General features: G+C 62.0%; 1 protein-coding gene across 1 annotated transcript; it reads right to left on the bottom strand.

The window, feature by feature from the left end:
• Positions 1–7,286: 7,286 nt before the first annotated feature.
• Nes (nestin) lies at positions 7,287–14,692 on the bottom strand. The gene is made up of 4 exons (XM_004871233.3): positions 13,773–14,692; positions 12,866–12,990; positions 11,741–11,814; positions 7,287–11,494 (listed from the first exon to the last, which is right to left on the bottom strand). The coding sequence occupies exons 1-4, from the start codon at positions 14,553–14,555 to the stop codon at positions 7,599–7,601; spliced, it is 4,878 nt and encodes a 1,625-aa protein (XP_004871290.2). The 5' UTR covers positions 14,556–14,692; the 3' UTR covers positions 7,287–7,598.
• Positions 14,693–14,919: the final 227 nt, after the last annotated feature.

Raw genomic sequence — 14,919 nt, 5'->3', positions numbered from 1 at the left:
GCCCGCGTGGAGGAGCTGCCCAGTGTGAGAGTAAAGGAATGGTCCACAGCACGCACAGGTCGGCCTGCAGGAAGGCTGGGCTCTGCCAGGGCCTGGCTCCGCGAAAACCTGCGGGTCCAAGGGTGCGGCCACCAGAGGACGCAGTGGGTGCAGGCCATCGCTCGGGAGAATGCCGTGTGCGCATGCGTGCGAGGACCCGGGCGGAAGAGCAGTCGAAGGAGGCCCCCAGGGGGCGCCGCAGCCTTTCTTTCCGAAGCCCCGGCGGGAAGGAGGTGAGACTTCTTTCTGGTCGGGCTCAGCTGGCCAGGGCCTGTGAGTCAGCGGAGGCCGACGGTGAGGTCACTGCGGATGGGGGAGAATGTTCCAGGCTGCACTGTGCCCTCGGTACAGTGTGTCACGGGGATCGGCCTCCCCTCCCGTGGACGTGGATCCTCAGCCTGGCCACAGTCGCAGGCACACACGTGGCACACACAGCTCTGTGTGCCCAGCCCAAATCCTGTGCGTGTGTGCATGCGTGTGTGTGTGTGAGAGAGAGATGGAGACAGAGAGGCTGGGGATTGAACCCAGGGCTCCATCCCCAACCCTTTTTTATTCTTGTGTTTATTTTTAGTTTGAGACAGGGTCTCACAGAGTTTCTAACTTGCCCAAACTGGGCTCAAACATGTGATCCTTCTGCCTCGCCTCCCAGGGTGCTGGGATTACAGGTGACACCTCTACACCCAGCTCCGAATGGGCAGTTCTTTGTTTTTGTGGTTTGTTTGTTTGTTATTGAGGCAGGTTCTCGGGATGTAGTTCAGGCTACTCTTGAACTCATTAGGTAGCCCAGGTTGGCCTTGAACTCACACAGATCCTCCTGCCTCAGCCTCCTGAGTGTTGGGGTTACAGGCATGCACCACCACCCCCAGCACACATGGGCAATTCTTATTCCGTATTCCTTTCCTAAAAGTCAGTAAAGCCAAGAGGCAGGGAACAGAGGGGGGACACTGAAAAATATGGAGGTCCAAAAAAAAAAAGAAAAATATGGAGATCCAGAGACAGTGGGCAAGACTGACAGAGACAGGCCCGGGATAAGTGCGCGCTGGGGTGGCGGGCAGGCTCTCCTGGGCCTTCCCCAGCCTGTGTCTAAGCCCCAAACAGCTGGTCTCTGAGATTCCAGCACCAACCTCCCATCCCCCAGCACCACATCCGCCCTCACCCCGGGCTCACCTGTCCCATCCCATTCCTGTTCCCACCGGACCACAGCTGGGGATTGGGTTTCCTAGGAGATACAGGCTAGAGGAGGCCCGCTTTAGCCTGTTAGCCTCCGATTGCCCACTGTGCATTTTTAGGGATGTCAGGATGTTTAGCTGGCTTTGAAGGTGGGGCCTGGAGAGAAGGGTGGGATCTGACAGTGTCTGTCCCAGGGCCTCACAGGGTGCACAAGGGGGGCTGTTTGTGGCCATTGTGGGGACTGAACCCCGGCCCTCCTGCGTGCCAGGGCGCCCCCAGCTGCACCTCCAGCTCTAGGGGGAGTTTGGGAAGCAGGTTGGACTCTCTGAGTCCTTGCTTGAGTGCTGGGCAGGGCTTTGGTTCCTCTGCCTTCCACCAAGGGACTGTCGCTGAACCCCCCCCCAGACCAGGGCCCCCCATCTTCTCTGATCTGCTGTGAAGAGTCCCAGAGATGAATGAAGGGCCGGAACTGGAATCTGAGCCCCTCCTCGCACCTGCTGGGCTGCTCTGGCAGGAAACGGAAGCCTTCTCCTGGCTTTGTTGGGCTTCCTGGGGAAAGGGGAGCTGGTCCAGGGATGACTCAGCAGTGCCCTGCACCAAATCTGAGCCCTGGTCCTGTGTGGGAGTGTGTGCTTTTGTGTGTGTGTGTGTGTGTGTGTGTGTGTGTGTGTGTGTGGCCTGCACCCTCCTGTGTCCTACCTCCACCCCAGGGCGAGCACAGATCTGACCCCAGGCCCAGCCTGCCAGACCCTGGAAGTGTGGGTGTGTTCACCTCTCAGCACCTTCCCACAGCTCCAGAGTGGGGCCCCCAGCAAGCCGTCCTGCTGCCTGGGGACAGGGAGGTGGGAGCCAGCTGGAGGGGTGTGGATGGAGGGAAGACCCTGGCCGGGCTGGGGGCAGAGGCCTGAATATTGCTGCGGGCCTGGAAATGGCCTTCCAGAGATTCCCCATTTCCCCAGGCCGCTCTGACCCACGCCCACCTCCCCATTCCTCCCCACACCCCTAAATCCCACAGCAGTACCCCATCTCACTGGGGCCTTTGTCCCAGCCCTGAGGCCCTGACTGTGGGGCTGTGCCCTGCCCAACAGAGAAAGGGCCCCATTGTCTGGCTGCCCCGCCACCGCCCTGACACAGAAGCTCCCAGAGACTTTCCAAAATGCCCGCCTGCCTGACCCCAGCGGGGAGGACCTTGGGGTGCAGTCAGTCAGACCCCAGGCTGAGTGAGGACGGGGGCCACCTCTCCCTGCCTGCACGTTCCCCGTCCCTCCTTACTGAGGTCTGACTTGCACCCCTCCTGCTGCAAAGCAGCCAGCTTCCTCCTGGGAAGGGAGAACTGATGGAGCACCAGGACAGGGCTGGGGAGGAGAGGGAGACAGAGGCGGGAGGGAGCAACTCGGGCTGGGTCTGGGGCATCGTCTGAGTGGGGCCTGAGCCTGTGTGTTTATCGAAGCCTCGCCCAGTGTTTACAGGGATTCTCAGCATAGGAGCTGCTGCTGGCCATGCAGACTGGAGTATTTGGAGGAGGCAGCCATAGAGCCCTGGCTTATCTATAAGACCCCACATGACCGCTAGGGGCAGGAGACAGCTTTCTGTGCCTCAGTTTCCCTATCAAAGCCAGCTGAAGTTCACTGTGACATAACTTTCTGGCAAATGAGGAGACTAGAATAGGAAGGAATCCTAGAGAGAGGAGGGACTCAGAGTTGGGAAGGGGCCAGGAAAGAGGGGATCCTGGAAGACAGAGGGTAGGCGAGAAGGGGGAGCCAGGAGGGAGAGTGGGGTCCAGCGTGCTGAGTGAGGCTGCCAGGAGAGGTCCTGTGGGTGGACGGGCAGAGTCCTGGAGCCGAAGTCTCTGGCCACCCTTCCTGGGGCCCTGGGGAGCAGCTGCGGGGAGGGGTCCCTGACAGAGGCCTCCTGACACCTGCCTGGCGCTATTTCTGGACCACAGCTGAGTCACGGGGTGGGGGTGGGGTTGCCTGAAGAGAAGGCTGGGGGGCAGAAGGGGGCTCCAGGACCTGGGTTGTAGAGACAGCTGCACTGGAGCCCTGGGAGGGCAGGGCTTGGGGACGGAAGGGGCCCTGGGTGGAGGAAGCCGGGAGGCCAGTGGGGAGAGACAACAGGGCGGGCTTCCCCGCTCCTAGCACAGACCCTGCGGGCCTCACCCGAGACCCTGCTGTCCTGGGGTGGGCACTGAGCCTGCTGCCCCTCCCTGGCTCAGCAGCCGGCTTCCGAGGCCTGTCCTGCCTCCCCAGGCCAGCTCCGGCTCAGGCTCAGCTCGGGGCATCACTCACGCCTTTCCCACCTCCCCAAGTCCCTGCGTCTCACTTCCCCGACTTGGTACCAGCTGTCCTGGGACCAAGCCCTCCTGTGGGGTGGGAGGGGGCTCCCTGTGACCCCCTTTCCGTAGGCAGCCCTGAGGGCACATTCCAACCAAAATTAAATCACATTCCTCATCCCTGCCTCAGCAGGATGGCGTTGCTGGCAGCAGCTGTGACACCGAGGGGTCAAGGACAGCAGCTGGCTCCCATGGGGTGGCCGGGGAGGGCTTCGGGGAGTAGGCCTTTCGGGAGCCAGGGACGACTCTCTTCAGCTCCAGACCAATCCACCCCAGCTCTACGAAGGTGGGGGACCCTGCGGGAAGCCCGAGCCGGGCTGGGCCTGGGGCCTTTAAGAGCCTGTCTCTGAGCGCAGCCTTGGCAGGAGGCCAGAGTGGGCTCCAATTTCCCCCGGGCTCTGGCCGCAGCAGGCGACAGGGACAGCAGCGGCGGCTGAAGGGAGAGCTCAGCCTCTGACCTCACCCGCTGCGCAGCTTGGCCACGAGCCTTATAAGGAAGAGCCCCAAACAAACCGAGGAAGCCACCCCGGGCCCCCTGCCCTGCGTCCGCCCCATTCTGGGGCTATATTTACCCAGAGAGGCCCCAGAATAACCTCTCTTGTCCTCTAAGCAGGGGGTGCTGTCTTCCCTCTCCCTGCTCCTTCCCTCCCGGACACACCCAGAAGCGCGTCTGTCCCCTCCCCGGCCGTTCACTCATTCATCCACCCACCCCCTCGTTCTGTGTCTGTGACCTGGACCAGGTTTCTCTTTCCCAGAGCTCTCTGCCTACAGACTCCCAGCCCCGTCCTCCAGCGCTGGGGGACCCTTCTCCAGCTCCTGTCCCCATGTCCCTTGGTTGGGAGGTCCTGTCCCGGTGCCTCCTCCGCCCCTGTGCTCTCTTGGGGGGGATCTCTGGCCAACTCTTCCCCCTGGTGTCAGAGATTGAACCCAAGACCTTTGTACTGAGCTACAACCTCAGCCTTTTATTGATTTTGAGACAGGATTACTAAATTGCCCAACTGGGCTGGGACTTGCGATCCTCCTGCATCCGCCTCCCAGGGTACTGGGATCGCAGGCATGCACCACCACTCCCAGCTAACTCAGACTCTTGTCTCCAACCTGGCCCTCTCTCCTGGGCTCCAAATCCCATCTGCACCTCCTCAGGGAGGGCACAATTTCCTGCTGGATGCTTCCTCTCAGAAAGGGGCAGCCTGGACTCTGCTGCCCTTTGCCCTCACCGCCCACAGCGGCTCCCGAGTCCTGAGACCCTGCTGCCCTGTGCCTGGGCCCCTGGGCCCCTCTCTAGGCCTCGAGCCAATCCAGTCGGCCCTCAGGCAGCAGCAGCAGGAGGGGGTTTTGTGGGAAACCTGCCCTCGCCTCCGCACAGCCTTGGAGGCCCCACCCCTCCTGGAGGAGGACAAGGCTTGCTCACCCCTGACTCTCTCTCTCCTCCCGGCCCCCAGCCTTCCTCCTGTCCCTTGGACCCGGACCCGGGGCTGTCCCCCTTCCCCGCTGGCCACTGCACCTCACCCTTCAGGTCCTGGGGCAGTACCCCCAAACTCCCTGACCTGACCGTCAGGGCCGCTCCACCTCCCGTAACTCAGGGCACTTCCCTGGCCTCTTTCCCCCTTTTATAAAATAAAATCAGCATATGTTTGTGATACATAAACGCAGCCATTGTGGGAGCTGGCACAAACACACACCTATCCTGATGTTCTTCACTCCCTTCTCCCACCGCCCCTCCTATCCCTCCCCAGCTCTACAAAGTCTGTCCACTTCCTTGTTTTCAAATATGATTTCCACTTGGAAGCCTGCTCAGTCAGTAAGTAACGCTTCCTGTGCAAGAAATCTTGTTATTTGTCTGTGGATTCCCATGACACATAGTAGATGCTCAGTAAATAGCTGTTGGAGGGCTGGGTGGGGTGGCGCACACCTGTGACCCCAACGTGCCTGTAATCCCAACATTCTGGAGGATGAGGCAGAAGGATCACCATGAATTCAAGGTCAACCTGAACTACATAGTGAGACCCGTCTTTTTTTTTTTTTAAAAAAAAAAAAAGCTGTTGGAAAATGACAGTGGCTTCTCTTATCACAGGTAGGAATGTTCCCGTCACTGTCCAACCTTCCCTTGCTGCATGGACGGTTCATCATTTCCAAGGAGGCCACATCTACTGTACAGACTTTAAGAACATCCTTGCCTCAGGCTGGGGATTTAGCTCAGGGGTTTTGCCGCCTGCCTTGCAAGCGCAAGGTCCGGAGTTCAATCCCCAGTACCAAAAGAAAAAAAAAAAAGAGAGAGAAGAACATCCTTGCTCCAGAGCCTGGGTTGTGGCACAGGCCTGTAATTCCAGCACTCTGGGAGGCTGAGACAGGAGGGTCACAGGTTTGAGCCTAGCCTGGACAACTTGGCAACTTAGTGAGACCCTGTCTCAAAATAAAATATGTACATAAATAAAAAGGGCTTGGGATGTAGCTCAGTGGCGCAGTGCCTGCCTGGAAAGCGCAAGGGCCCAAGTTTGATTTCTGGTACCAAAAAAGGAAAAAAGCAAAACAAAACTCTGGGTTCAATCCCCAGTACCCCAAAAAAGTTTTCCCAAGTCCCCCTTCTGTCCTGCTCACTTCCCTCCCCCTTTGGGTGCTGCCAGCAGTGGCCAGTTTGGGTAACGCCGCAGGGGCCTGGCTCTGTGCGAGGCAGGAGGTCAACCAGCCCGGGGAGGGCCAGGGGGCTCGGGCGCCCAAGGCCGGTGCTTCCATCCCTTCAGAGGGGCCAGGACTGGGCCTTACAGGCCCGGGGCCGTGAAGTCCGGCGGATCAGAGAGAGCCTTGTCAGCAGTGGGCAGGAGCGGGGAGAGCGGAGGCTCGGCGGCCAGAAGGGTGGGGTGGGGCAGACAGGATCCGGACCCCAAGGGCTGGGCGGGGCGAGGCGCCCCATGCCGCCTCCGCCCACAGGCAGAGCTCCCGCCCTGTCGTCTAGGGGTCACCAGCCCCGCCTGCTCTGCTGAGCGGAAGGGGGTGTCCTGACCTCGAGCCCTCTGGCCCCCACCCTGCCCTTCACAGGGCCCAGACCCCCCGGGAAGTGGGGGCGGAGGGGAACCCTGGGTCTAACGGCCTCCTGCTGGGACCCCAACTCTGGCTCTCAGCTCCCTGCTCCCGGCTCGGGCTGAAGCCTGGGAAGGTCCCGCTGCAGATCTGAGCCCCCAACAGTGAGGGCGAACCTGTGAGAGGAGCGCCCAGACTGCAGCCCAAACCCACTCACCCACCAGCACTGAATACGGAAGCACACGCCAAATGTCTTGTCTTAAAAAGAGCAAGCAACACGCAGGCCACAGGTTTGCCGCCACTGCCTGGGGGCGGCCCTCCTCCCTGCTCTCCTGTCCGTCCGGGAGCCCAGAGAGGTTACAGGCTTACCTGAGGCCACGCAGCCGGACCCCTCTCTGACCTGGACCCCCATGGCCTCAGCCAGTGGGCACAAGCCAGACAACTGTTTGGGTTTGGGGACCAGGGGGCTTATTATGCTGGCGACACGGCGAGGCCATCCGAGGGTGGGGTGGCCCGAAGCCTGGTCCTGTAATCAGTGCAGCGGGCAGATGACAGGCACAGCTTCCGGCCCTTCCGCGGGCACTGAGGTCACCTGGACGGCCCCCCAGGCCGCCTCGTCCCCCGGGGCAGCCCCTCCCACGCCAGACCCCACCTCCCCGCTCTGCCCCAGTGCCAGCCCGAGGACCAGGACGGCCCTGAGTCGAGCGCAGGAAGGAAGAGTCCAGACTTCTACACAGGTGGAGACTTTACTCGGGGGGAGGAGCCAGACGGGGTTAGGGCGCCGGGCGCACCTTCCCCAGCGGCGGAGCAGAGGCAGGGAGGAAAGGGGCGAGCACTACAGGGGCTCTGCTGCGTTAGCCTCCGTGGTGTCCCCAGGCAGGCTCCCAGGTTCTGTCCCAGAGCCTCCCTCCTTGGAGCAGCTCCTTCGCCATACGACGCCGCCTTAGCCAGCCGGGAGGGACTCTCCCTCTCAGAGGAAACCGGGGTGCAGAGGTCATAAATTAGGGTGCCAGCTGAGGGGTGGTCTTGGGAGCCTGGGCTAGTCTTCCCCCGAGGACCAGGAGTCTCCATCTCCTTCTCTCGGAGTGAACTTCAGGAACTGGCTGGGGCCCAGGTGCAGGGGAGCCCCGGCCCAGGGGGTCTTCGGGGGAACCCCCTCCTCTTCCTGCGAGGGGGTCCCCCGCCCCCCGGCCCCGTTCAGCACCCTCCCACCTGTGTGCTCGGACTCCGCCTCCAGGCCGGGGCCCCCATTGACACTGTGGCTGTCCCCTGGGCCTGTGTCCTCCACCCCGCTGGGGTCCCCCTTCTCCCAGGGGGCAGAGTCAGACTCCTCGGAGGGCTCTGCACTGTCCTGGGACTCGGTGTCAACGGCCGTCACAGGGGTGTCAGCCGCGGCACCCTGCAGGCCGTCGTCCCAGGGGACACTGAAGCCCAGGGCTTCGGGTGCCAGGGGGCCCCCTCTCCGAGGGCTCCTCAGGACCTGCAGGCTCCCCCCAGAGGGCCCTGGCCCCCACCGCTGTGCCCCCGGCACCCGCCCCTGCTCCTCGTCGGCCTCCTCCCCGCTCTCTTCATCTGCGAACCCATCGGACTCCCTGTCCAGGTCCCAGGCTGCAGGCTCCAGCAGTTGGGCCGCCTGGCCCAGAGGTTCTGCCGCCTTCCTGGGGGCCCCAGGAGGCAAGGAGGCCTCTGTCTCCAGGTCCTCGAACTCTTCTGACAGCTCAGAGTCCTGGCCCTGCTCCTCCTCTGCCCCGGGGCCCCTGGAGGCTGGGACAGCAGGATCCCAGCCTTCCTGGCTGCCCTCTCCCTGGGGAGAGGGCCTCTGCTCTTCCGCCTGGTCCCACCCAGGGGACGAGGGGGACCTGAGGTACTGGCCCAGGGGAGTGGAGTCGGGAAGGGTCTCCCCGAGCTCGTCCGCCTCGAAGCTCTCCGCTCTGCCCTCCCCCTCCGGAAGCTCCTCCTGCTCGCTCTCTTTTCCCAGGGCTTCAGCCCTCCCTTCCAGCCCCCAGCCCGCCACCTGGGGCCCAGGGGAATCTTCCGGGATCGGGGTGGGTGCATAGGGCTCAGTCGGCCCAGGGGCCCCCAGCACTAGTGGTGCACCCTGGTCTTCCTCCATCCCCAAGGGCCTGGGCTGAGGGGCATCAGCAGGGGACACCCCCTCTGCTCCCACAGGGGCCTCGGGCCCCCACTCTCCCCAGTCCTTGGGGTGCTCCCCAGGGTCCCCGCTGCTGCTGGGGAGTACTGCCTCCGTGCGGCCCTGCCCAGGCCCTCCCAAGCCCCGAGCACGCTCCCCGTGCAGACTGTCCTCCCCCGGGGGTGGCACGGGGACCTCCAGGCCTCTGGGCTCCTGCTCATGTCCCTGCCCTGCTCCCACAGCAGAGCCGCCCCTGGCCATCTCTGACCCCCAGGTGACTTCTAGGGAGGCCTGGCCATCCCCTGGGGGCTCCTCCTCCTCTTCCTGAGGGGCCTCTGTCACCTCTCCCACCTCTGCCACTCCCTGGGCAGCCTCCCGCTCCTGTGGCCCTGCAAGGCCCTGGGGGCCCTCAGTGGCCCCCTGCCCACCGTCTCCCGCAGCTGGGCCCCTCTGTTCTGGGGGCTCGGGGCTCCCTGGGCTCCAGGCCTCTGCTGCTGCATTCCAGTCCTGCTCCTCGTCTCCCACTGCTTCTCCCCTGGAAGGGGCTTCCAGACCCGGACCTCGGTCTCCTGCGTCCTTCTCCCATATCTGCTGCTTTTCAGGCAGACGCAGCTCCCGCGCCTCTTCTTCCAGAGACCTCAGTGACTCTTGACTCTCTTCCAACTGCCTCTCTTCTTCCTCCAGACCTTCGCGACCTTCCTTCCCTGCTTCTCCTGGAGATCTCAAGTTCTCTAGGTTCCACTCTCCCAGGGGTCTCAGTGTTTCTTGGTTCTCTTCCACAGACCCCATTGTTTCTAGAATTTCCTTTTCTAAACTTTTCACTGTCTCTCTATTCGTTTCTTCTAGAGACCACAGTGACTCTTGAGCTTCTAGAGATGTCAGCATTTCCAGGTCCTCTTCTGTAGACTGCAGTGGCTCTGGGTTCTGAGTTTCTGAAGATCTCACTGCCTCTGTACTCTCAGCTTTCAGAGACTTGAATAACTCTCGATTCTCTTTTTCAAGAGACTCAACTACCTCCTGTTCGTTTCCAAGAGATTCCAGGGGCTCTGGATTCACTTTTTCTACAAGTCTTAATGTCATCTGGCCTTCTTCCCCTAGAGCCCTCAGTGACTGTTGAGTCTCTTTTTCAAGAGTTTTCAATGTCTTCTCGTCTTCTTCTAGAGCCCTCCGTAGCTCCTGGTCCTCTTTTTCTGGAGGTCTCACAGTCTCTTGATCCTCTTCTTCTAGAGATCCCAATGGTTCCTGGTTCTCTTTTTCTAGAGACCTCACATTCTTCTGGTCCTCTTCTAGAGTTCTCAGTGGATCTGGATCCTCTTTTTCTAGAGGTCTCATGGTCTCATCTTCTAAAGACCCTAGTGGTTCCTGGTTCTCTTTTTCTAGAGCTCTCACATTCTTTTGATCTGCTTCTTCTAGAGACCGCACATTCCTTTGATCTGCTTCTTCTAGAGACCGCACATTCCTTTGATCTGCTTCTAGAGACCTTAGTGCCTCCTGATCCTCTTTTTCTAGCATTCTCACAACTTTCTCGTCCTCTTCTTCTAGAGATGTCAGTAACTCCTGTTTCTCTTTTTCTAAAGGTCTCACAATCTTCTCATTCTCTTCTAAAGAGGTCAGCGGCTCTTGATTATCTTCTAGAAGTTTAAAGGTCTCCTGGGACTCATCTTCAAGAGACCTCAGAGATTCCCAATTCTCTTTCGGTAGAGATTTCCACATCTTCTGATCCTCTGCTTCTTGAGATCTCAGTGGCTTTTGGGTCTCCTTTTCCGGAGTTCTCAGGGACTTTTCTAAGTTTTCTTCTAGGGACCTCACTAGTTCTTGATTTCCTTTTCCTGGAAATGAAACTGTCTCCAGATTACCTTCAAGAGATATTATCAGTTCTTGGTTCTCCCCTTCCAGGGATTGCAATGTCTGTGAGTCCTCTTTTCCTGCAGGCTGGGGTAATTCAGTGACTTCCTTTTCTACCAGTCTCTCTATTTCCATGTCTTTTTCTCCTAAAGACCTCAATACCTCTTGATTTTCTTTTTTCAGAATTTTTAGTGTTTCTAGGTTCTCTTTTTCTAAAGACCTCAGAGATTCTTGATCTTTCTCTAGGGCCTCGTGGCTCTGGTTCTCCAGAGGCATCAGGGACTTTCGAATCTCCTCCCCCAGGGCCTTCAGGGTTTCTCTTTCCTGAGGATCCTGTGAGTCCTGGATTTCCTTCACATCCAGTTCCCCTCCTTCTTGCCATATTTGCTGCTGCAAGCTGCTTACTACTTGGTCCTCTATGGCTGCTTCTTTCTCTACCAGTCCCCAGGTTGGCCGTTTACCTCCCTCCTGGAATCTGCTGGATGCTCCAGACCCACTGCGTTCTCCATCTTTTGTCTCTGAACTGGGGTGGTCAGGGCTGAGGGGTGGGGCCAGGGAGGCCTGGCCCTCAGGGGACTGGCCTGGACTGGCCTCTTGCTGCTTGCCACCTGGCTCCTCGGGTCCTGGAAGGATGTCGGCAGGGACTGCTGCCTGGGCTTCAGCCCACAGTGGCTCTGGAGCCTGTTGCCTCCCATCCTGTGGTGGTACCAAGGAGTGAGGGGCATCCTGGGCTCTGACCTCTGCATTCGCAGCAGGATGGGGAGCCTGAGGTGCGGCTGGGATAGGGGTGCTGGCCAAGGTGGGGGTATGAGCCTGGAGGAATTCCTGGCTCCTCAGAAAGGCTGGCACAGGTGTCTGGAGGGTGTTAGCCAAGGGGGAGGGGAGGGAAGTTGGGCTGAGGACAGGTCCCAGATGCTGGCCCTCCGGGGTCCCAGAGAAATGCAGCTCCAGCTTGGGATCTGGAAAGGCAGAGAAGGAAGAGACAATGTCAGGGGTGCTGGGCTGGGAGTTGGGGGACAGAGCAGCACTCACTTCCTGCAAGCCTGTCCAGAGCTGCCGCCCTGGTTCCCCACAGCCTGGCCTGAGAGCATGCACAGTGCTGTTGGGGGCCGAGGAGTTAAGACTTAGGTGGGGCCTCTCCGGAAAGGCCTGGCAGTAAGAAGAGCGAAGAGGTAGTTTCAGAGGCACTGGGCCCTGCCTCTTACCCTGGAAGCTGAGAGAAGCCTTGGAACTGACGCCAGGGGTCTGCAACCGAGAGTTCTCAGCCTCCAGCAGGGTCCTGGGGAGGAGGGGGCACAGCTGGGTCATCCTTCTTCCCGGGCCAGCGGGGGCGAGCTCAGAGCTTCACCCCACGCCCGAGCTAGAGTCCCCGCCACAGGACCCACAGACACATAGACACTGCGGGTGATTCCCAGGCAGCCCACACGGCTCAGGCCTCTCCTCCCCCAGCCTCATGACCTCATCCTCCCGCAGGGGCCGATTCTCATGCTAATCACTGCCTTTGTCCACACCGCCATCTGGAGGGTCTGAGGCCAGGGGCTCTAGGGAAGTGGGAATTCTCAGGCTGTTCCCATGGGATGGCCCCTCCGCTTCCCCCAGGGCCCCAGAGCTGGTGACAGACAAAAGCAAATGAATTCACCGCCCCCCTCTGAATCCTTTTTCAGGCCACACAGCCCAGTGGTGACATTCCTCTGGGCCTGCCCAGGGCCTCCCCCCTCCCGCCTGGTTTGACTGGGGTCACCACCCTGACAGATCTCGGATCTTGGGCACTCTGCCTCCTGAGGCCCTATGGGGTTGGAGGTCTTTGGTTCCTGTGCCCCTGCCTTTTCTGCAGGAGTCTTGGGGAGGGGCCGCTCCTAAGCAGGTCCTGCCACAGCGCTGTCTGTGACCTGATGGACTGGGCCCGACCCTTGGAGCTGCAAAGCCCCTGCCCTGGGCTCCCTTGCTGGGCCAGGGTCCCAGAGGAGAGAGGACTTTGCTGGGCCGCGCAGCCAGTGAGAAGCAGCGGGAAAGGCAGCCAGTGAGCCGGAGAGGAGAGGAGTCTGGAGAGGAGTCGGGCTCCACGACGTGAGGTTAGCCCCGGCTGTGGAAGTCACAGCTCTTCCCCTCGCCATGGCGGTGGCCAGGCCAGGTGGCAAGTCGATGGCCACCCACCCCAGCATGGTCGCCCAGCCTCGAAGACGGCCCACGGTCCTCACCCGAAGGTGTCCACACAGACTGCAGGTGCTTGGGCACGGGTGAGCCGTGTCCTTGTGAGGAAGCGACCAGCTTCGAGCCACAGGACCTATGCCTGTGTCCCCCACGTGTGTGTGGGAGGCCTCACGCCTTACCTGTACGTGGCCACCTCCAGGCTGAGGGACATCTTGAGGTGCGCCAGCTGCTGCCGGCCCTCCAGGACTTGGGCGATTTGGCTCTGCAGGCCCTGCTTCTCCTGCTCCAGGGCCTCCACGGCCAGCTGAGGAGCAAGACAATCAGTCAATGGGCCGGGGGAGCCCTCCCAGGCGGGGTGTCCCACCCCTCACTGCCCGCTGCCTGCTTTCCTGACCCTTCCCATGCAAGGAGCCTCTGCCGGGTCCCCAGATGAGTGCCCCCCGCCCCAGCCCTCTCCCACGCTGCCTGGCTGCTCCTTGGGACGCTGACTAAACAGTCACACATGCTGCTGAGAATTCAGCTCCCACAGGAAGGGGGAGGCAAAGGGAGAGGAGCCGGGTTGCAGAGAGGAGAGGGAGAAAGTGGAAGCAGAAGGAAAAACGATTAGTCAAGAGCAGGAAGCCCAACAGCCGAGTCCCATCGCTGTCTCCTCACCCCCCCCTTTCTGGAATCTTCCTTAAGGAGGGGGTGGGGAGGGGCCCCGGCAAGAAGCTGTTTCCTCAGCTGTGGGTCCCGTCTGCACAGTGTGAAGGAGAGCATCGGTCCCGAGCCTCTGAGCCATGCTCCAGAGACCGTGAAGCCGAGACCCGGCCAGGGGCTGGGCCACTCCTCTCAGAGGACAGCTGTAGGGACCTGGGGACTCGGAGTGGCCGGGCACTGCAGGAGCAAGTGCCGAGCAGTTCTAGGGGACTGCGGCCTGGCCTCCTCGGGAGGGTCGGGACTTTCAGGACGGGCAGCAGCACCAGGTGCGAAAGTCCGGGGCTGGGGCGCCGGTGGTGGGCGCTCTGAGCAGCGGCTCCGGGTGGAAAGTCCCTTCTCAGAAAGGCTCCTGGCGCCCGGTCGCACCCAGGCCCGCCGCGTCCTCACCTGGAACTTTTCAGTGGTCCGTAGCCGCTCCTCCCAGCGGCCCTCCAGCCTCTGCTCCAGCGCCGCCCTGCGCTCCTGGAGGCCGCCGTGCTCGGCGCGGAGCTGCAGCAGCTCCAAGCGACCCTCCCGGGCCCCCTGCAGCGCGCACCCCAGCCGCTCGCGGGCCTGGCCCAGCGACGCCTCCAGGTGTGCCACGCGGTCCTGGTAGCCGCGCACGGCCCCGCGCCACACCTCCCCCAGCCGCCGGGCCAGCTCCTCCACCTCGGGGCCCGGCGCCGGGGGCCCGCGGGGTGGCGCGGGGCGGTGGGGGACGCAGGCCACCTGCGCGTGCAGGCCGGCGCGCTCCTCCTCGTGCGCCGCGCGCAGCGCCTCCAGCTCGCGCTCCAGCTCGGCTGCCTGCTCGCTCAGCCAGTCCCGGGCGCGCTGCTCGGCCTCCACGGCGCGCCGGCCGCGCGCAGCCTCCTCGACCGAGCGCTCCCGGGCTGTCCGCAGCTGTTGGCACCGGCCCGCCACCCTCTCCAGCTCGTCCACCAGGCTGTCACGCTGCACCTCGGCCGCGTGCTTCTCCCGCCAGCGCTGATCAACGAGGGCGCGCAGGGCCGCCAGCTCGCCGTCGGCGCGGGCCCGCCAGGAGGCGTCACCGGAGCGCGCGCGGAGGCCCCCGAGCTCCACGCTCAGCCGCGCGTTCTGCTCCTCCAGCGCCTTGACCCGGCCCAGGTAGGCCTCCAGGCGCCGGTTGAGCTCCCACAGCTGGAAGGACTCCTCCCCCGCGCAGCCGTCCATGCTGCTCGTCGGTCACCAAGGCGGACGAACGCGGGCGCCGGGAGGAGGCGGAGGACCTCAGCGCTCGAACGGCGGAGCGGAGACAGCACGAGCAGGAGCTCGAGGCAGAGGGAGCAGCCGAGTGTCTGAGCCCTGGTCGGAGCGAGGCTACTTATACTCCCGCCAGCCGGCCGGCGAGGGGCGGGCCCAGGCTTAACCCCTTAGAGCGTAGGATGGTGCCGGTCCGCGTCTGGGTCCCCCGAGGGCAGGAGAGCGGAACCGGGGAAGGGTCGGAGCCCGCTAAACCATAGGATGCAGCCGGGCGTGGCGGCGCACGCCTGTGATCCTGTACTCAGGAGGCTGAGGCAGGAGGATCACAAGTAGC

This window comes from Heterocephalus glaber, unplaced genomic scaffold, assembly GCF_053883595.1.
Source record: "Heterocephalus glaber isolate CG9 unplaced genomic scaffold, H.glaber_assembly_v1.0 deba00001795, whole genome shotgun sequence".
Taxonomy (NCBI): Eukaryota; Metazoa; Chordata; class Mammalia; order Rodentia; family Bathyergidae; genus Heterocephalus; species Heterocephalus glaber.
The sequence above is the reverse complement of the archived record's forward strand: the minus strand, read 5'-3'. Positions and strand labels throughout refer to the sequence as shown.

Bases quoted from the DNA above. Each gene is read 5' to 3' on its own strand.
- Nes (XM_004871233.3), bottom strand. From the start codon at position 14,555: ATGGACGGCTGCGCGGGGGAGGAGTCCTTCCAGCTGTGGGAGCTCAAC. The intron at 11,815-12,865 runs GTAAGGCGTGAG...CCTCCTCCCCAG, and splicing joins CTGGAGGTGGCCACGTACAG to GACCCTGCTGGAGGCTGAGA. The intron at 11,495-11,740 runs GTAAGAGGCAGG...CTGCCTTTCCAG, and splicing joins GGCTTCTCTCAGCTTCCAGG to ATCCCAAGCTGGAGCTGCAT.